The sequence below is a fragment of the Lynx canadensis genome, chromosome D2, assembly GCF_007474595.2.
Source record: "Lynx canadensis isolate LIC74 chromosome D2, mLynCan4.pri.v2, whole genome shotgun sequence".
Lineage (NCBI taxonomy): Eukaryota > Metazoa > Chordata > Mammalia > Carnivora > Felidae > Lynx > Lynx canadensis.
This window is the reverse complement of record NC_044313.2, coordinates 27202846-27224571: the sequence shown is the minus strand read 5'-3', so window position 1 is coordinate 27224571 and position 21726 is coordinate 27202846. Positions and strand designations below refer to the sequence as shown.

At 39.2% G+C, this 21726-nt stretch overlaps 1 protein-coding gene and 1 pseudogene across 1 annotated transcript in view; one reads left to right on the top strand and one right to left on the bottom strand.

Moving 5' to 3' along the window:
• ARMH3 (armadillo like helical domain containing 3) overlaps window positions 1–21726 on the bottom strand; it is a 176504-nt gene that overhangs the window by 71024 nt on the left and 83754 nt on the right. The window contains exon 23 of the mRNA XM_030334492.1: window positions 21536–21611. Coding sequence (XP_030190352.1) covers window positions 21536–21611 — 76 coding nt within the window. The remainder of the gene's footprint in view (window positions 1–21535; window positions 21612–21726) is intronic.
• LOC115527090 lies at window positions 9003–9235 on the top strand (annotated as a pseudogene).

The following is a 21726-nucleotide window of genomic DNA, read 5'->3' as shown; positions in this document are numbered from 1 at the left end:
TCAACAGATATTCAATGAACACAGGCACTGTGTTATGGAGTTAGACATGGATGCTGCCTGCCTTCAAAGAGCTCACAGCCTAGTAAAAAAGATACACAAATAGTTATTACTGTAGTATGGATAGACCTGGCTCTAAAAGCAATGATCAACGTGTACTATTTCAGGAGGTAAGCTGACAAGCTGGGGAAGGACATCTAAGGCAGGGAGGAAACGTGTGTGTGTGTGTGTGTGTGTGTGTGTGTAGGGTCTGGAGTAGGAAACTGTTTGTCCAGACAACTATAAGTGTCATTGTTTTGTCCAGAGAACTCTATGTGGTCTGGCATAGCTGTGGTGAGGACACAGAGTCCAGAAAGCATATTAAGAATGGAACTATGGGGTGCCTGCGTGGCTCAGTCAATTGAGCATTGACTTCAGCTCATGTCATGATCTTGCAGTTCGTGGGTTCTGTGCTGACAGCTCAGAGCCTGGAGCCCACTTTGGGTTCTCTCTCTCTCTCTCTCTCTCTCTCTCTCTCTGCCCCCCCCTCACTTGTGCTTCCTTGCTCTCTCGCTCTCAAAAATCAATAAACTTAAAAACATTTTTTTAAAAAGAATGGAACTGTATGCCATGCTACAGAGATTAAATTTTATTCTGCAGGTATTAAGGGAGCCAGTGAAGGGAATGAACACAGGAAAGAGCAAGAGAAAGAAAGAGGCACAGAAGATAACAAGTAAGACTAGAAGGTTAGAGAATCCAACTGATAAAGAAACGGGGAGAATAAACTGTGTTATATTTACAAAATAAAATACTACTCAGCAATAAAAAGGAATGAACTACATATACTAGATCTTTGCACACCCATGTTCATAGCAGCATTATTCATAACAGCCAAAATGTGGAAACAACCCAAATGTCCACCAACAGATAAATAAACAGAATGCAGTTTATACATACAATGGAATGTTATTTAGCCTTAAAAAGGAAGAGAACCCTTTCATATGATCCAACATGAATGAACTTTGAGGTCATTATGCTAAGTGAAATAAATCAGGCACAAAAAGACAAATACTGTGTTGATTCCACATATATGAGATATCTAAAGTAGTCAAATTCATAGAAACAGAAAGTAGAATGGTGGTTGCCAGGGACATGGAGGAGGGGAAATGGAAGGGGGGCTGTTTTTTAAATGGGTATAGAGTAGATGAAAAAGCCTTAGAGATCTATTGTAGAACAATGTGAAAACACTTAATGCTACTAAACTGTATACCTAAAAACACTTAAGATTGTAAATTTTATATGTTTTTTTTACCAGAGTTCAAAACTGTTTAAATTTGGGGGGCCCTGGCTGGCTTGAGCAAGCGACTCTTGATCTCAGGGTTGTGAGTTTGAGCCCTATGTTGGGTGCAGAGATTACTTCAATAAATAAAACTTAAAAAAATAATAAAAATGTTTATATTTTTAAAAAAGGAATGAAATAATATGCACAACAAAGTGGATGAATTTCAAAAACTTATTGAGTGTGAGAAGAGAGTCACAAAAGAGGATTTTCTATATGATTCTGTTTACATGAAATTCAAAAACAGGAAAAACTAATTTATGGTGAAAGAAGTCAGAAAAGTGCATAATTCTGGGGAAAAGGAGAGTCACGAGGCACTTTCTGGAGCAATGGGAAGGCTCTAGGTCTTGAACTGGATGGTATTACAGAGGTATATACATAGGTAAAAAGCTGTCCAATTACACACCTACGATTTTGCACATTTTACTATATGTATAATTAAAATAGAAAGGTTTTCAGTGAGTTGGTAACATTCTATTGATTAGCGTGAGTGGCTCACAGATACTCATTTTAGGATCAAGCTTTATTACAAATACACATTAATATAGTACTTTTTAGAACTTATCAAATAGTTCACATTTTTCAAGTAGGAAATTAATTCCGATTAAATGGGCAAAGGAATGGTCTTTAATCCATCCCTATCTGAATCCCAATTAGAAAATTATCCCATAAGAAAGATGATGCACAGTCAAAACCCTAGTCAGAAATCTTTCACTCCCTTCTACCCAGACTGAGTTCCAACTACAGGTAAGCAATCCTGCTGCCTTTTCAGGGATGTCACCAACATGAATAAAGGAAAGGGGAGATCAATGAGAACCACTGTCTCTGGAACTTCCTTGAGATTGAGAATTTTCATTATATGAAAATAATGTCAAATGAGAGAGAAATTAATGTTTTTTGGTGTTCAGGGCAGTGAAAATACATTATTGCACCCTGTGTTTGACATCCCCCTCACATGTTATTGGTTTTAAAAGAAATTATATGGAAACCAATTAGAACAAAAAATCTCATTAAACCTCTTACAATAGAAGCCCACTTTGCTAGAGCATGCACAATATCTGGGCCCCAGGGAGAAATGCATAATCGAGGTAAAATTAATCAAAATCTACACATAAAAAGAACAGCAAGAGACAGTTTAAGAAGAAAATCTTTCTTCAGTGTTAGAAATTCCTGAAGTCTGATCATTGAGTGCATAATTCTGCTTATTATCTTCCACTCTGTAACACTATATATGTAATTAGGCTGATATCACAGTAAAATGACAGTAAAATGCAGACACAATTCATTTAACAATTAATGTACTGAAGCTAAAAATTCTTACCATGTCATTAATTGCCTGCTTAAAACGCTGCCTCAGTTTCAGTTTTAGATGATCACATACCTTCTTTAAGAACCCAGGGGAAAGGCAATGCACAAGGCAAGGCTTGTTTAGAGGAGAAATAGCAGGCAGCAGTGAGTTTCCTTCTCTCCCTACGGACCCCAACTCAGAAGAGCCTTTACTGTGACCACCAAGCTTACTACTAATTAAAAGGGAAAACAGTAAAGAGCATCTTCTTTCTCAGTAAAGCTCTCCCACCTACCCTCACTCCAAACCGCCTCTTCAATGTTCTCTGTTAGGTTTTAATTTCTCAATATAATAAGAACTAACACTTGCAACAATCTTTTTTTCCTTCTTTTTTTTTCTTTTTTATGTTATTATTTTTTAATTTATTTCAACTGGTAAATTCCCTCTTGGGGTTTTGGGAGAGTAGGAGGACAGAGGAAAACTTGAACCATTCTATGAAGATTGTTGTCTCTGATTTTTCTATAAAAGGATTTTATTTTTCTAGTCTGGCCCTGGCTGATGATTCCCCACCCACAGTTTTTTCTTCACAAATTTATTCTTTACAAAGAGCTTTGCAGTTGATTCTTAAGGAGGTTTTTTTTTTTTTTTTTCCCCAGTTTTTGAGGCCATTTTATATAATAGCAGCAAGCCAAAACCCAAAAAGGAGAGAAAATATTCCCAAATCATCCACCAAATCAGTAGCAGAGTCAGGATTAGATCAAAGCATCTGGACAAAAATTTAGAAGGCATAGTTATCAAATGTGCTGATGATACAAAGCTGCAAAAGAAAACCAATACACAGAATGACATCATCAGGACTCAAAAAATATCCTGATAAACTAGAATGATGAGCTGCAATGAGCAAGATATATTTAATAAGGATAAAGAGTGGAGCGCCTGGGTGGCTCAGCTGATTAAGTGTCTGACTCCTGATTTTGGCTCAGGTCATGATCTTGTGGTTCGTGGGCTCAGCCCTGTGTCGGGCTCTGCGCTGACAGCAGAGAGCCTGCTTGGGATTGTCTCTCTCTCTCTGCCCCTTCCCTGCTTGCTCTCGCTCTCTCAAAATAAATAAAGTTAAAACAATATAGTAAGGATAAAGAGTTTCATTTAGGTTAAAGAAAAGTTCAGGGGTGCCTGGGTGGCTCAGTTGGTTAAATGTCCAACTCTTGATTTCAGCTCAGGTCATGATCTCACTGTCTGAGATGGGCATGGAGCCTGTTTAAGATTCTCACTATCAGGGGGCGCCTGGGTGGCGCAGTCGGTTAAGCGTCCGACTTCAGCCAGGTCACGATCTCGCGGTCCGTGAGTTCGAGCCCCGCATCAGGCTCTGGGCTGATGGCTCAGAGCCTGGACCCTGTTTCCGATTCTGTGTCTCCCTCTCTCTCTGCCCCTCCCCCGTTCATGCTCTGTCTCTCTCTGTCCCAAAAATAAATAAAAACGTTGAAAAAAAAAAAAAAAAGATTTTCACTATCGGGGCGCCTGGGTGGCTCAGTCGGTTAAGCGTCCGACTTCGGCTCAGGTCATGATCTCACGGTTTGTGAGTTCAAGCCCCGCGTCGGGCTCTGTGCTGACAGCTCAGAGCCTGGAGCCAGCTTTGGATTCTGTGTCTCCTTCTCTCTCTGCCCCTCCCCAACTTGTGCTCTATGTCTCTCAAAAGATAAATAAATGTAAAAAAAAAATTTTTTTAATATATATCTAAAGGACAATCACAGTATGCCAGTTATTTTAAAAACCATGACAAATGAATAACAACTGAAGGAAGAAAGGATAGTACAGAAAGGCAGTAGTATACATCTTAGCCCTTTGAAGAAGTTAATATATAGAAGACAGAGTACATTTTTTGGTGTTACATCTAAAGGTTCAGGTTATAAAGAGGAAGATTCCAACATGAGGAAAAGATTCTCATCATTTTTACAAAGATTTTGTTTTTTTAAGTGATCTCTACACCCAAAGTTGGACTCGAACTTACAACCCCAAGATCACAAGTCACATGCTCCACCAACTGAGCCAGCCAGATGCCCTACGATTCTCATTATTTAAAAAACTGAATAGTCTATATCCTAAAGTATTAAGCACTATTTTCACTAAGTATTCAAGGAGAGGCAGGCTGTGACCCCAATAAGTGAGATTTCTGCTTTGGGAAGCAGACCAGAGTAGATGGTCTCTTCAGTTCTTTTAGCTTTTAAGGTTCTGTGATCCTGGCACCGCTAATCTGTAAGATCAAAGTCCCGTAGAAAAGACAAAGTATGGTATGCGGTATCTGGTATAAATCTGAGAATTTAATTAGAGTGATCACGCTCCTACGGAGCCCAAAACACTCCTCTTTTTGTTCACAATAATCCAAAGAAAACTAAAATTTCACCTACTGAAGAGAAGCCTGTTGGGTTTGCTGACCAGGATGATATATTGTTACCCAATTGTAATAGGTTCTAGAACCCACTAACAGATTAACAATCTACTGTGTTCTACGGAGTTAGAATATCTGAGTTATATGACCAGAGTTCCAGCCCAATTTTTCGGAAAGAAAAATGGAGAGAGAAAATTAAGGGATAAGGTAAAGAACTGCCCACAATTTTAAAAAGACTTTTTTAAGTGCCCTAGATGTTGGATGGAAAAAGGAAAGGAATTAAGGATCTAAATTATGCCTATTGATCCCATTTGTGGCTAGGATTTATAGAAGTTACAATTAGAAACCAGCATTTGTGAGGAGCACCTGGGTGGCTCAAACATCTGACTTCAGCCCAGGTCATGATCTCACGGTTCAGGAGTTCAAACCCTGCGTTGGGCTCTGTGCTGACAGCTCAGAGTCTGGAGTTTGCTTTGGATTCTGTGTCTCCCTCTCTCTCTGTCCCTCCCTCACTAGTATTCTGTCTTTCTCTCTCTCAAAAATAAATAAAAACATTAAAAAAAATTTTTAAAAACCCCAGCATTTGTGAACTAAGTCATGATTAAGTGTCTATACTTCCTACCTAGTGAGAGTTCCTTTTCAAGAAGAAAAAAAAATCAACCTTTTCTCAAGTGAAAATGAAACTTTTTGTCTTACCTTGGGATCAATGACAATTAGGGAGCAGCACATCCCTAAAGGACCAAGGACAGTTGTACCAGCAGAAGCAGGCCATCTCCAGAGAGCCAGAGAAGGAGAAGAGCTGGCTGGGAAAGAGCAAAGGCCCAGGAGTGACAGATAGGCTTTGGACTGCTATAGACTCTAGCCCCTTCCCAACCCTCTGACCCAATTATCTAATGAATCAACTGGAAATACCTTTCTTCCTGACCTACTAAAACAGCAGTAATTCTAGGTCATCTTGACTGCCCCTCTGGTTCTCAACTCCTAGCATTTAGAAACAGATGTAAAGACAAGGAAGCAGTGACAGAAACAGAAGAATAAAGAAATGTTCCTAAGACCAGAGGCTTCTAAAGAAAGGATCTCAAGTCTATCTCACACAAATATACCACCCTTTCGCTTACTCATTCTTTCTCTCTCTGAATCTCTCTCTTCCCAGGTTTTTGATGCTTACGTAATAAGAAACTGGAAAAGGCACAGGGTAGGATCTGCTGATTAAAAGACTAGCAGAATAAAGGACATATGTCAGATGGCTCATCTCCGAGAGCCATAAAAAAGTTAATGCTAAGTTTAAAAACCTAAAGTTAATTTACCACACCACAGAATTATAGGAAAGGAGATCCAATTAATTACCGGTGGCACAAGCGCAAACAACAGGACTTTGCTGTGTATATACACATTTAGAGAAACAGAATGTTGAAGGACTGTGGACCTAAAAAGAGGAGAGAATTTGTTCTCCTACCACGTGGGGGCCATTCACTCACACACCTGGGACCAAGGGCTAGAACACTCTGGAAGAAACTGCCAATTTCACCTACAACTGTCTGCTCAGAATCAAGCCCTTTCAACTTACCTCAAGGCCCAGGACTCTTAATTACCTCTAGTCACCCAGAAACAGCTACTCTAGTATCACTGGCTCAGTCACAAAAACAGTCCCTCCAAACCACCTCCAAAATGTTCAAGTTAAGTACTTGCCATAATTCATTAAGAAAGAGAAAAATAGGGTCACCTAGGTGGCTCAGTCAGTTAAGCATCCAACTTCAGCTAGGTCATGATCTCACAGTTTGTGGGTTTGAGCCCCATGTCAGGCTCTGTGCTGACAGTTTGGAACGTGCTTTGGCTCCTCTGTCTCCTTCCCTCTCTGCCGCTCTGCAGCTCACACTCTCTGTCTCTCTCTCTCAAAATTAAATAAACAGGAAGGAAGGAAGGAAGGGAGGAAGGAAGGAAGGAAGGAAGGAAAATATCGTGGCGCCTGGGTGGCTCATCTGTTAAGAATCCAGTTTTCAATCTCAGCTCAGGTCATGATCTCAAGGTTTGTGGGTTCAAGCCCCATGTCAGGCTCTGCGCTAATAGAGCAAAGCCTGCTTGGGATTCTGTCTCTCCCTTTCTCTACCCTTCTCTCTCTCTCTCTCTCTCTCTCAAAATAAATAAACTTTTTTTAAAAAGAAGAAAAAAAAGAAAGAGAAAAACATCAATGTAATTAACAAGCAAAAAGACTAATTGTTTTCCAAAAGAGCATTCAAAATAAGGTCACCAGATATGTATAAGATCTCTTCCAACTAACTCACCATTTACAAGGTTCCTTAAGTTGGCTATTCACATTCCTATAAAACCCAGTGTTTACAAAAGTTGAGGCCCCACACCTGGGAGGCCTCAATTGACACTCTCAGAACATGCACCTGGGGCCCACTAAGGAGGTCCTGTTTTACAGTCCAAGAGCTTGATTCAGGACAGAGGGCTGAGCTCAAGGTTGGCTTCTTTTCTCCTAGGAGTCGTATGCCAGAAATAGTCCCTTATCTGAGTGAATAAAAACAGGCCACAATTAGCAGCCCCTACCTTGGTGGGAGAAAATGAAATGCAAAAGATGGAGCACAGGACAAGATGATTTTCCACAAATCAACACTGACTCCAGACATAAATGAACACACCTTCATCCATTCCACATCAAACTACTGTGTCCTTCTCTCAAAATTACATTTACCAATTAGTGCTATTCCTTTTGCACCATACTCTTTATTTGTTACAAAGCTCAACATGCAAGCATCAAGAGACAATGAGCTCAATATATTTTGAGCCGTAGGCTATCAGCTCACCGAAGAATGGAGCAGGATCTAGAATGCTGTGTTTAACACCCACCTGTGACAGAATCTCTTAACAAACAAAATGTATCTAAACTCTAAACAGACTATTTCCCCATTCTCACCTAGTCTTAGCTCCAGACATGATAAAGTAAATAAAATTAGGGTCCTGTTTCTAATGCATCCTTACTTTCTCAGGAAATACATGAAATTCTCCTTTTTAGTGTGCTTTTGGCAAATAAAGTTCACTGAAGTGAGTGTTGCATGTGTATGTTATTTACAGCGACAGAAGAGTTATGTTTCTGTATCTCACTGGAATTTAGTATAATCTAAACAGTTTGTGATTCCAATAAGTTAAGATGTTTACGTATATGGTAAACCCTACAGCAACCACTAACGAAGTAACTAAAAGAAACAGTGAAAAAAAATCATTAAAGAAATCAAAGTGCTACATTGAAAAATATTTACTTAATGCAAAAGAAGGCAGTTAAGAAGGTGCAGAGAAAAGGCACCTGGGTGGCTCAGTTTGTTGAGTGTCCAACTCTTAATTTTGGCTCAGATCATAATCCTAGGGCCATGGGATGGAGCCTGCTTAGAATTCTCCCTTTCTTTCTTTCTTTCTTTCTTTCTTTCTTTCTTTCTTTCTTTCTTTCTTTCTCTCTCTCTCTCTCTCTCTCTCTCTCCCCCCCGCCCCTCCCCCACTCATGCTCTCTCTAAAATAAAAGTTTTTTTTAATTAAAAAAAAAAGTTGGGACACCTGGGTGGCTCAGTCAGTTAAGCGCTGGACTTTGGCTCTGGTCATGATCTCACAGCTCCTGAGTTGGAGTCCTGCGTCGTCAGGCTCTGTGCTGACAGCTGACAGCTCAGAGCCTGGAGCCTGATTCAGATTCTGTGTCTCCCTCTCTCTCTGCCCCTCCCCCACTCGCACTCTCACTCTCTCTCTCTCCCTCAAATATAAACAAACATTTAAAAAAAATAAAAATAAAGGTACAGAGGAACACAAATTCATGAAACACACAGCAAACTAGAAATGAAATGGCAGACATAGTTCAATTATATCAACAACAACACTAAATGTGAGTGGAATAAATAACCCAATCAAAAGGCAGAGACTGTCAGACTAAAGTAAACAAGATCCAACTATATGCTATCCACCAGAGACACATTTTAGATTCAAAGATACAAATAGGTTGAAAGTAAAAGAATGAAAAAAGGTATGTCACGACAGAAATAAAAGCTGAGGCAATTCAACAATAAAAATAGGGTACTAGAGCCCATGGCCGCCACACCACTGCCTGGCAAACCAGCAAAGCAGAAGCCCTTTAAGCTCCTAGGAATTTTAGATGTGGAAAACATTCCCTGTGCATGGGATTCAATATTGTATGGTTCATTAGGATCTTCTGTGGCTGGCCTTGGGCATTTTAGTAGAATTAGAAGATCATGTGATGTTGGAGTAGGAAGATTTATCTTGGTGGCTTTAGGAAGCTGGTTCCATTTTAAGTATAAGTATGCAAGGCTAAAAATTGAGAAAAGAATTGCCAGAGAAGGAACTAAAAATAATATTTTATATGAAAGTACCCACCTTGATCCTGAAAGAAAACAAACCAATAGCAACAGCAGAAATCAAGCAGTCTCAAGCACAGAAAACCCAAATACAACTCACTGGAGTCAGTGTGAACAAAACTGAGGTCAATTCTATTAAACCTGGTATGTACCATAAGGCTTTCAGTGAAGTAAATAATGTTATGTGTTAGTTATAAATAAAATAAAATAAAAACCTAATAAAAATTGGGAGACTTTAATACCCATTCCTTAATAATGGCTAGAACAACTAGGCAGAAGATCAACAAAGAAACAGAAAACTTGACCACCACTAAAAATCAGTTAAACCTAACAGACATCTAGAAAAGAGTACACTCAACAACAGCAGAATAGATATTTTCCTCAAGGACATATGGAACATTTTCTAGGATAGATAATATGCTAGGCCATAAAATAAACCTCAAAAATTTAAAATGACAGAAATAATACAAGATATATTCTCTGATCAAATTTCTTTTTGTTGTTGATTTTTAATTTCATTCTATTGTGGTCAGAGAATATACCTTGTATTTTTTTTTTAATTTATTTATTTTGAGAGAGAGAGAGAACATGAGGGAAAGGCAGAGAGGTATGGAGACAGAGAGTCTCAAGCAGGCTCCACACTCAGCACAGAGGTCAATGGGGAGCTCAATCCTATGACCCTGAGTTCATAACCCAAGCTGAAATCAAGAGTCAGATGCTTAGCCAACTGAGCTACCCAGGCATCCCCACCCTATATTATTTCTACCATGTAAAATTTGAGCATAACATATAGACGTGTTGTATAGACTTGTCAATCATTATACCGTACACCTGAAACTAATGTAACATTGAGGGTTTTTTTTTTATGACGTTTAAGCCTAAAATAAGCAGAAGGAAGAAAATAATAAAGAGTAGAAATTAATGAAATAAGGAATAGAAAAACAAAAAAGAAAACCAATAAAACCAAAAGCTGGTTCTTTGAAAAGATCAACAAAAGTGACAAGCCTTTTAGTTAGACTGATAAAAGAGAAGAAATTCAAATTCCTAGAATCAGAAATGAAAGAATATTACTACTCACCTTACAGAAACACTAAAGTATTATAAAGTACCATTATAAACAACTGTATGCCAATAAATTAGACAACTTAGATGAAATGGACAAATTCTTAGGAAGACACAAATACGGAAACTAGGGGCGCCTGGGTGGCTCAGTTAGTTAAAGAACTGACTCTTGATTTCCTCTCAGGTCATGATGTCACAGTTTGTGAGTTTGAAACCCACATTGGGCTCTGTGCTGACACTGCAGAATCTGCACGGGATTCTCTCTCTGCCCCTCTCCTGCTCAACTCTCTCTCTCTCTCAAAATCAATAAATAAACATTAAAATATTTTTCAAAAAACAAAAAAACCCAAAATTATTGAAACTAACTCAAAAAGAAACAGGCAATCTGAACATACCTATAAAACAAGCAAAAAGATTTAATTACTATTTTTAAAAAACTACCTGTGAATACAAGTCCAGGCTCTGATGGCTTCATGGATGAACTATACCAAAGATTTAAAGAATCTCTAAATCCTTTAAAGTCTTCTAAAAAAAACTGAAGAGAGGGACCATTTCCCCAACTCATTCTATGAGGCCACCATTACCCTGGTGTCAAGACCAGACAAAGACCACAAGGAAAGAGAACTACAGAACAATCTCTCTGACGAATGTGGGTACAAAAATGCAGCAAATACTAGCAATCTGAATCCAACAACATATAAAAAGAATTATACACCTTAACCAAGTGGACTTTATCCCAGGAATGCAAGGCTGGTTTAACATGTGAAAATCAATGTATATAGTTGTATCAATAGAATAAGAAACAAATCATCTCAATAGACACAGAAAAAGCATCTGACAAAACCCAGTACCTTTTTATGACAAAAAACAAAAACAAAAACAAAAAAACAACCACTCAATAAACTAGGAATAGAAGGGAATTTTTTCAACTTACAAATAAAGGGCATCTAAAAAAAAAATCCACAGCCAAATGTTTTTAATAAATTAAAATGTAAGAAAAAATTAAAATATCTATAATCCCTCCAATCAGACATTAGAACACATTGATTAGTATCTTTGCAGTTATAAGCATATTCCTTTTGGGCACATTCTCTTTAACCACATTAATGGGAAGAAGGAAGTGTTAAAATAGTAAAGCCAAAGTTTCTTGGTCAAATATCTCCTCAAAGGGCTGGAAGTGAGGGAAAACATAAACTCTCCCTGTCCAAACTATTTTCCCAATGATGATGCCAAGATACAGACTGACAACCTAAGTTCCAATGGGGCCCCTGATGTCGGGTTGTAAATGGTATCATTCTATACTTCTGGTCCCTTCTAAGTCCACATGAGTAAAGCCAAGAGAAATGAATACAGTTGGATATGGAAGGGGGTCACTTGTCTAGAATGAAGTCCCATGCAGATCATTAGAACCAAGGTTGGTAAGACCTCCAGACTTGCACCTTAAGAACAACTTTTTAAGAAGATGATAACAATGAACACTTATATAGCACTGATGGTATGCTAGGCACTATTCCAAGTGCTTTACATATATTGTCATTTAATCATCTCAACAATGACCCCCATTCCATGAGGAAAAGCAAAGAGTGGTTAAAGAATTTGTCCAAAGTAAGTGGTAGAGCTTAGACTCAAACTCAGACAACTTAACTCTTAAGAGACCCTGCTCTTAATCACTATGTTATGCCATCTCTAAACAAGCAGAGGAATGAGCAAACCTAAAACACAAAACACAACAGATGCATACAGAAAAAAATGTGGAGTCTCCATTTCTGTGCTTACAAGTTAATTCAGCCTGATTCAAATTAAGAAATCATAACTGTGTTATATCAAAAAAGCAAAGTGGGTGCTGGGTAGACTCCATACCCACATGCAAAAAAATGAAGTTGGACCCTTACCTTGCACCATATACAAAACTTCCCTCAAAATGTATCAAAGACCTAAATGTAACAGCTAAAACTATAAAACTCTTAGGAGGAAACATGGGAAAGCTGCAGGACTTGAGTTAGCTATGATTGATTGGATATAACACCAAAAGCATGGTCAACAAAAGAAAAAAAACGATCAGCTGGACTTCATCAAAATTAAAAACTTTTGTGCATCAAAGGACATGATCAACAGAATGAAAAGGCAATCCATGGGAAAAAAATACTTGCAAATCATATACCTCATAAGAGATTGGTATCCAGAATATATAAAGAATTCCTAAAACTCAACAACAAAAAACCCAAACAACCCAATTTAAAAATTGGTAAAGGATAGGAATAGACATTTCTCCAAAGAAGATAGACAAATAGCCTATAAGCACATGTAAAGATCACCAATACTACTAGTCATTAGGGAAATGCAAGCCAAAACTGCAATTCAATACTACTTCACATCCATTAGGAAAGCTATTATCAAAAAATAGAGGGCCAGGGTTCCTGGGTGGCTCAGTCGATTAAGCCCTGACTTCAGCTCAGGTCATGATCCCAGTTTGTGTTTGAGCCCAGCGTCGGGCTCTATGCTGACAGTTCAGAGCCTGGAGCCTGCTTTGGATTCTGTGTCTCCCTCTCTCTCTGCCCCTTGCCCACTTACACTCAGTCTCTGTCTCTGTCTCTGTCTCTCTCTCAAAAACAAACAAACATTAAAAAAAAAAAAATACACGAGCATCTGCATTGCTCAGTTGATTAAGCATTCAACTCTTGATTTCAGCTCAGGTCATGATCTCAGGATTTGTGGGATTCAGCCCCACACTGGGCCCCACAGCAGGGGACAGACTGACAGTCTCCTCTCCCTCTGTCCCTCCCCATTTCATGCTGCCTTGTTCACTCACCCACTCTCCCTCTCCCCCCTCTCTATCCCTCCCCCAACATGTGTGTGCACGGGTGCATGTGTGCACACGCACACTCTCTCACAAAATAAATCAATTTTTTTTAAGTTGATTTATTCTGAAAGAGAGAGAGAGAGAGAGAAAGAGAGCACACACATGCACACAAGAGGGGGAGGGGCAGAGAGAGGGAGCGACAGAACCCAATCAGGATCCACTGCCAGCGTACAGGCTAAAGTGGGGCCCAAACCCATGAACCATGAGATCATGGCCTGAGCCAAGATGAAATCAAGGGTCAGATGTCTAATGGGCTAAGCCACCCAGGTGACCCAATAAATATTTAAAAAAAAAAATAAAAATAATAATAATAATAGAAAACAATAAGGGTTGGCGATGATACGGAGAAATTGGAACCCTTAGGCATTGTTGGTGGGAATGTAAAATGGTGCAGCTACTGTAGAAAAGCGTTATGGTGATTCCCCCCAAAATTAAATTACCATAGATCAGCAATTCTACTTCTGGGTAGAAGAAAAGAAGAAAAAGCTAGGGCACCTGGTAGGCTTAGTCAGTTAAAGCCTCGGACTCTTGATTTCAAGGTCTCACAGTTTGTGAGTTCAAGCCCTGTGTAAAGCTCTGTGCTGACAGCATGGAACCTGCTTGGGATTCTCTCTCTCTCTCTGCCCCTCCCCTGCTCTCTCTTTCAAAATAAGTAAATAAACTTTAAAAACAATAAAATAAACCTAAACACTAAAAAAAAGAAGAAAAAGCAGGTTCTCAAATAATTGTACACCAATGTTCATAAAAGCATTATTCACAATGGCCAAAGAGTAGAAGCAAAGGGTGCATCGATGGATAAGTGGGCAAATAAAATGTGGCATACATACAATGGAATATTATTCAGTCTTTAAAAAAAATAGGAAGGAGGAGCTCCTGGCTGGCTCAGTCAGTGGAGCATGTGACTCTTGATCTTAGGGTTTTGAGTTTGAGCCCCACATTGAGTACAGAGATAACTTAAGAAAAAAAAGGAAAAAAGGATATTCTGATACATAACACAACACAGAACCTTGAGGACATTATGCTAAGTAAAATAAGTTGGTTATAAAAGCGCAAATATTGCTTAATTTCTCTTATATAAAGTTCCTATAGTAGTCAAACTCATAGACACAGAAAGCAGAATGGTGACTGCCAGGGGCTGAGGGGAGGAGGGAACGAGTTACTGTTTCAGTTTCAATTGAAGAATATGAAAGAGATGGCTCATAGTGATAGTTGCACAACAATGTGGGCTTACTTAATGCCACAGAAACGTAGACTTAAAAATAGTTAAAATGGTAAATTTTATGTTATGTATATTATCTTGAAATTTTCCTTTAAAAAGGCAAAGTGGAAAAAGACCCCAAATAAATTTCAGATTGAGGTAAGGAGGGGTTTGATACACTAAAGTCGCACTTACCTAAAATCACAGCAGCCCCAAATAGTAATCTTAATATTTCGTTACAAATATCTGAATCTGCTCAACAAAGACTTCCTTACCGCACTGCAGTTCACCAAGCCCAGCTATGACCTAATGCAAAACCTCACTTGGCAACACAAACCAAGTTAGGGCAAAACAGATGATTAACCACATGGGATTCAGTGTTGGATTTTTTATTTCTAGCTGTAGTCTTAAGAGATTAGGGAACAGCAACTATTAGAATAATATGTAATACTCCCAGTCACTGGGGAAACGATATTATAGCAGCCTCATTTTGGTGCTTTGTTTTAATCTGCATAATGCTTTTCATTCTCTGTAATGGGGGATCAGCAGGGTCTGATTAACACAAGAAAGGTCATTACTGATAAATTCTAACGCAGGCGATAATGTAAGCCTGCCGGTCTGCCACTTCTGAGCAGACAACTGGACTAGAAGCTTATTTTCATGTACTTCTTGCTACTCAAGAGTCATCAGCCCAGTGCCTCTGCTCCTATCATTTGGTTGCTTCGGTCCATATATACTTTTCATTAGACTAACTTGCATCCTTCAGCTGAAGTGCTTTGTGTCAAACCATTCTTCCCCTCAACTCATCAGTACCCTTTCTGATAAAAGAACTGTGACTAAGGCAAATTCTGTAGCTCAAACAGGGTCATGGGCAAGAGGATTTGGGGGGACTCTGCCTGGCTGAGCGAGACCTTACATTCCCTTTCCAACCCTAACTCTGGACATCAACAGTGAATGTGCTCTCCCTGATTACTGCCTGAGGGCTTTTTTCCCATGACATTCAGAATTCTATATGCAGCCTGCTCCGAAGGGTGTTATGCTCAATGAACCCCCCTATCTAGAGACTGCTGAGAGCTATTCTTGTTCCCTAGCCTCCCTAGCAGAGTGTACATTTAAAGCTTTCCTCCTCCTCCTCCTTTTTTTTTTTTTTTTTGGAGGGAACATTTTTTAGGGTGAAGGAAAACAGCTACATAAGCACATAAGCAGGAAGTAGGGGGAGGACGGCTTCAGCATTGAAACAAAAAGATCATGGAGCAAACAGAGGGACGAGAGGCAAACTCACAAGGTGAACAATTATGAGACTTACAAAGAAATGCAATAAATTCTCATTCCAAACCCCAAGCTTGTTACTAAACACAGTAATATCTAAAAAGTCATTCTTGGGGTGCCTGGGTGGCTCAGTCGGTTCAGCCTCCGACTTCAGTTCAGGTCATGATCTCACGGTTCTTGAGTTCGAGCCCCGCGTCGGGCTCTGTGCTGACAGCTCAGAGCCTGGAGCCTGCTTCAGATCCTGTGTCTCCCTCTCTCTCTGACCCTCCCCCATTCATGCTCTGTCTGTCTCTGTCTCAAAAATAAATAAACATTAAAAAAAAAAAATTAAAAAGTCATTCTTGCCAGTCCTGGAAGCCTAATGGATAAAAGGTCATCATCAAAGAAAAATTAAACTTTAGGTTAATGCATTCCAAATAAAAGAAAAATTTAATATATTAATCATAGAGTTAAAACTTTATCCACCTTAAGAAAATTACAGATCAGAAGAAAAACCTATTTGCAGTGATTCAACCACTATTTCTGTGAGCAACCAGAGAATAGGATTGTGAACTTGGTGCTAATAAAATGCTAATTAAGTGAAAAGCATTAAGATGTTAACTTGAATAGATTCATTAAAGGGCTTCAAATTACTTACCTTGAAAGTTGGTTAGATGAAGGTCAGATTTTAGTCTCACATTTTTCTTTTTCTCTTTTGGCTAATTAGGTTAATAGTCAGCAGACCTCATCCTAAAGTATATGACCTCACTGGGGTAATCTGCTAAGTGGTGGCAGGAAATATTTAGCATAGGTGTCTCCAAGCAGAACTTCCCAAATGCCTTCCTTCCAGTCCTGTATGTGGCCCCTCAGAGTATTTTTCCTTTGTGGCCCAGCTGATGCGTGAAGGCATTTGAAGTAACAATTATACAAAGTGGATTTTCTTTTCAAAGTGGTATTTTAAAGATGGAGCAATAATATTTTATTTTCTTGAAGCAAAGCAAAGAACAACCTGACCATGGAAAGGAACAAACACAGGGCTCTGTATGTTAATGACCTCAGGTGTTCTAATAAAATCAGTAGTTTCTCAAAAATACTAATTTGAAAAGATATATGCACTCCTATGTTTCCTGCAGCATTATTTACGTTGGCCAAGATACAGAAGCAACCCAAGTGTCCTTCAAGAGATAAAGGGATAAATTTGTGGTATATATACAAATACACTCTCACACAATGGAATATTACTCAGCCATAAAAAAGAATGAAATCTTGTCATTGGCAACAACATAGATGAACATAGAGGATATTATGCTAAGTGAAATAAGTCAGAGAAAGACAAATACCATATGATTTCACTTACATATGAAATCTAAAAAACAAAACCAAAAAGCAAATAAACAAAAATAGACTAATAAATACAGACAACACACTGGTGGTTGCCAGATGGGTGGGGTTGGGGAATTGATGGTATAGGTGAAGGAGATTAAGAGGTACAAATGTCCAGTTATAAAATAAGTAAGTCATTGGGGCGCCTGGGTGGCGCAGTCGGTTAAGCGTCCGACTTCAGCCAGGTCACGATCTCGCGGTCCGGGAGTTCGAGCCCCGCATCAGGCTCTGGGCTGATGGCTCAGAGCCTGGAGCCTGTTTCCGATTCTGTGTCTCCCTCTTTCTCTGCCCCTCCCCCGTTCATGCTCTGTCTCTCTCTGTCCCAAAAATAAATAAACATTGAAAAAAAAAAAATTAAAATAAGTAAGTCACGAGGATGAAAAGTACAGCACAGGCAATACAATCAATAATACTATAATAGCTTTGTATGGTAACAGACGGTAACTACACTTATCATGGTGAGCCCTGCACCATGAACAGAACTGTCAAATCACTATGTTGTATACCTGAAACTGATATAACATTGTATGTCAACTATAATTCAATTCAAAAAATAGCAGTTTCTAAGCAGCTGCATTTTAAGAATCTCTCTGAAGGATCAAACAGGAAGAGAGAGACAAATTGTTTAAACACAAATAACTCTGACAATTAAAGAACTAGCATGACTAAGCCACGAAAGACAAGTGAAAAGCAAACAGACTGACACTTGAGCAAATTTAGGCCTCCAAGCATGTGGAGGCAATTTTAATTTTCACTGTCACAATCTAAACTCCAAAGAACAGAAAAGTCTGCAGCCTTGCTTTTCACCTGCTGGTAAGATACTATGTTAATGTTGCTGTTAGATGTATTGCATTCCAGAAGATCTCAAAGACATAACTTGTAGTTGTCATCAACCGCCAAACCTGTTTGAGACCCTCTCAACTGTTAGATGTCTGAAAATTTCACATGCAGCCCAAACCCTTCCCCTGGTTATCAAAGAACATACTACAGGAGAGGTGGCTAAGAGTTCATTCACTCTTCCTTAGAAATCCCTTCCAGGTATGGGATCAGCACAAACAATCTTTATGACAACAGAAGTAAATGTTACACACTATCATAGTTTTACTGCTAAGCCTTTATATACCCTTGATAATAAACTTGGTGGCCAATAGTTAAACATCCCACAGTATCCCTGGGAGACCCAAGGGGCCAATTTTCTGACACGTGTTGGGCTCCATGCTGACAGCACAGAGCCTGCTTGGGATTCTTTCTCCCTCTCTCTCTACCCCTCCCTCACTTGCATGCAGACGTCCATGCACATGCTCTCTCTTAAAAAAATAAACTTAAGGGGCGCCTGGGTGGCTCAGTCGGTTAAGAGTCCGACTTCGGCTCAGGTCATGATCTCGCAGTCTGTGAGTTCGAGCCCCAGATTGGGCTCTGTGCTGACAGCTCAGAGCCTGGAGCCTGCTTCCAATTCTGAGTCTCCCTGTCTCTCTGCCCCTCCTCCGCTCATGCTCTGTCTCACTCTCTCTCTCTCTGTAAAAAATAAACATTAAAAAATAATAATAATAAACTCAAAAAAAAGTCTGCCCACAAAAAAAAAAAAAGCAAAACATCTTTTAAGGTTGTTAACATCTTAACTTTTTATACAAGGGACAAATGAAGACATACTTAGGAAACATTCTAAGGAAGGCTCAAAATGCTAGACCTAAAAACAGTATGCAATTCCTCAAAAAATTAAACACAGAATTATCACATGATCCACCAACTCCACCCCTAAATATATTCCCAGAAGAAGTGAAAGCAGGGACTGGAGGGACTGTACACCCATGTACAAACAACTAAAAGGTGGAAGCAACCCACTTGGGATTTCATCAGTGGATGAATGGATAAACAAAATGTGGCATATACATGCAATTGGAATATTATTCAGCCTTAAAAAGGAAGGAAATTCTGACACTTGCTACAACGGAGAAGAATCTTAAATATATTATGCTAAGTGAAATGGCCAGTATCTTAAGAGTTGACAAAGTGCTCTCACATACATTATATAATTCTCACAACTATTTCCCTGTGAAATGTGACCTCCATTTTGCAGATAGTAGAAAGAGGTCCAGAGAAGATAAGTAACTTGCTCAAGGTCACACATTAAGTGGTAGCCACAAAAATTTTAAATCCAGTTTCTCTAATTCAAATTTCCATGCTCCTTTCAATACATCATACTGAGTTTTCTGTTTACCTCCATGGCAACTCTATAGGACCATTACCGTACAGAAGAAAGAGCCCTGGAGCGCCAGGCCGGCTCTGTTGGTGGAGTGTATGGCTCTTGATCTCAGGATTGGGAGATCGAGACCCAAGTTGGGTGCAGAGATTTCTTAAACATAAAGAACTTCCAGAAGAAAGAGCCCTGAGTCCTGGACTTGGGAGTTAAAGGACTTATGATTCTCAGCTTTGCCAAATAACAACTGTGGGACTTTCTGCAATTCACAATATCTTTGAGACTCAGTTTCCTCATTGGAAAAAGTGTATTTTTAAAAGTTTGTAATATACTCTTTAGAGTTTGAATATCGAAGAAGAAGACAGTATATAAAAGAGCACAAAGTTTAGCACTTGGTAAGTGAAAATAAATGTCAGAAAGAAAAAAAAGTAAACTTTAGCTGGCTTAGCATCACCGGTATTTTGCCCTAATCTGGCCTTAGTGATAAGTGACATCCAAACGCATTTTTCCTGTATTCTCTTGAGAAAAATGACTGGATCCTTGATACTTCTGACATATACTCCCAAGTGAAATTCATTAGCAACAGTGAAAATGATGTAACTATTCTCTGCAGCAAGTTCATCAAGGAAATGTGAGGAATGAAAGTCAAGGTATAGGCCTGATAGACACTTGCAAAGAAAAGAAAGAGGTCATGGTTATAGGCATCTGCTCAAAGTTCAGCCCAATGCTTTCTGGGCTATTCAGAAAAGCACAGGCCAAAAGCTTCAATCAGCTATTTGACGGCCCTTGGGAAGAATAAGGACAGTGGCCAAGCCAGAAGCCACTGAAAGGGAAAGCAACAAAGTAGAAGATAAAGCAAGCATAAAGGAATGTGATCAAGGAAACAGGTCCCAGATGAAAAGGAGCTGCCTGGAAAGCCTAAGTAAATACATGAATAAATAAACACAACATAAATTATACTGGTATGAACTTCATACTCTAGCCCAGAATCTGGAGCTTCTTTCAAACACCCACATTTGTCATACTGCCCTTGGGTCACAAAGGGATATTTGGGAGAAGACAGTTTGTAATTCCTGATTCTTACAGAAAATCACATTTATCATAAGCCCTCACTACAGTATCTGGTTTATTTGCTAGGTACGGATATGCATTTGTGAGATTTATAAAACTGTGTTTGCGGCAAAATGTCTCTGGGGTCAGGTAAGGCAGATCAACCTTCAGTGCAATCTTGTTAGCACATCTCACCCCCATGCTCCCTCATTCCAGCTCTCCCAACACACACATTTCACACTTTTCCTTTTGTTCCCAGACGTGCCAAATACTGCTGTAAATCACTAAGGGACATTTTACCTTTAAAAAAGGGAAAGAGAGAGAGAGGAAAAAAGAATAGAAAAGAAAGATACAGAAATAAACACTAAATCCCAGCTCTGTCACATATAAGAATTTATACCAAGTTGTAGACGTGCATTACTATTGCTGGGAATGTCTGGCAAGGCTTACATCTGGAGCTAAATCAAGTTTCCCCATCTGTTGGGTTTGCCTCTTCTACTCAGTGTTAATTTTTCAATTGTTTGCAAGAACAATTTAATAAATGTTGAGAAAATGGGAAATGATAGGCACAAAGGGAGCGAGGAATGTAAGGAAAGTGAGCTTGAGATTTCATGATACTGAAAGCACATTCTCTCCATTTACAAACAGCTCACTCCTATGAGTATGTGGTATTTCCTCAAGACCCTAAACCAAACTCCATGCCTGAATCAATTTTACCCAATACATATAGCACTCTGTAATTGCCTTGCTGTTTCATAAGGAAACTAAAATAACTTAGCCCCATGAGCTCCATTTGCCTCTGTTTACCACAAATAGAAAGAGCCATGTAAAGCAAAACGTCAAAGTTCCAGATCCCCATGAGTCATTCACTGAACTCACGGAGGATGGCAGAAAAAATTTTTCAGAGAAAATGGCCTATACACAGAAAACACTTTGGCAACAGCGATGCTTGAAAAGGGCTTGCAACCGTCTCTTGGTAAGAAAATTCATAGTACAGCACTGTGAGTTATTTCAATATGACAATATGAAAGTCTCACGCATTCCTGCTTTTCTTGATCAAGTACGACATTTCTTCCACTCCTACAGGCATCAGGGTTTAAAATAGCAGTGGTGTTCAACACACTCCACTCAGAAAGGTACAATAAACCTCAAGATGAGCCAAGGAGCTCTGAGAGGGGTAAATTCTCATTCCTTACCTGATATTAACCAATGCATGCGTCACCTTGCTAGCTGCTTCTTTCCATTGGCCTGCATTGGTAGAAAGCCTCAGAACTGTAAGGAAGAAAAGAACAAAGATCTGTCAGATTCCTGGTACAAAATAGAAATATGAGGGATAAAGACACATCTCAGAAGAATACTATTAGAATAACCAAATGGAGCCTATACC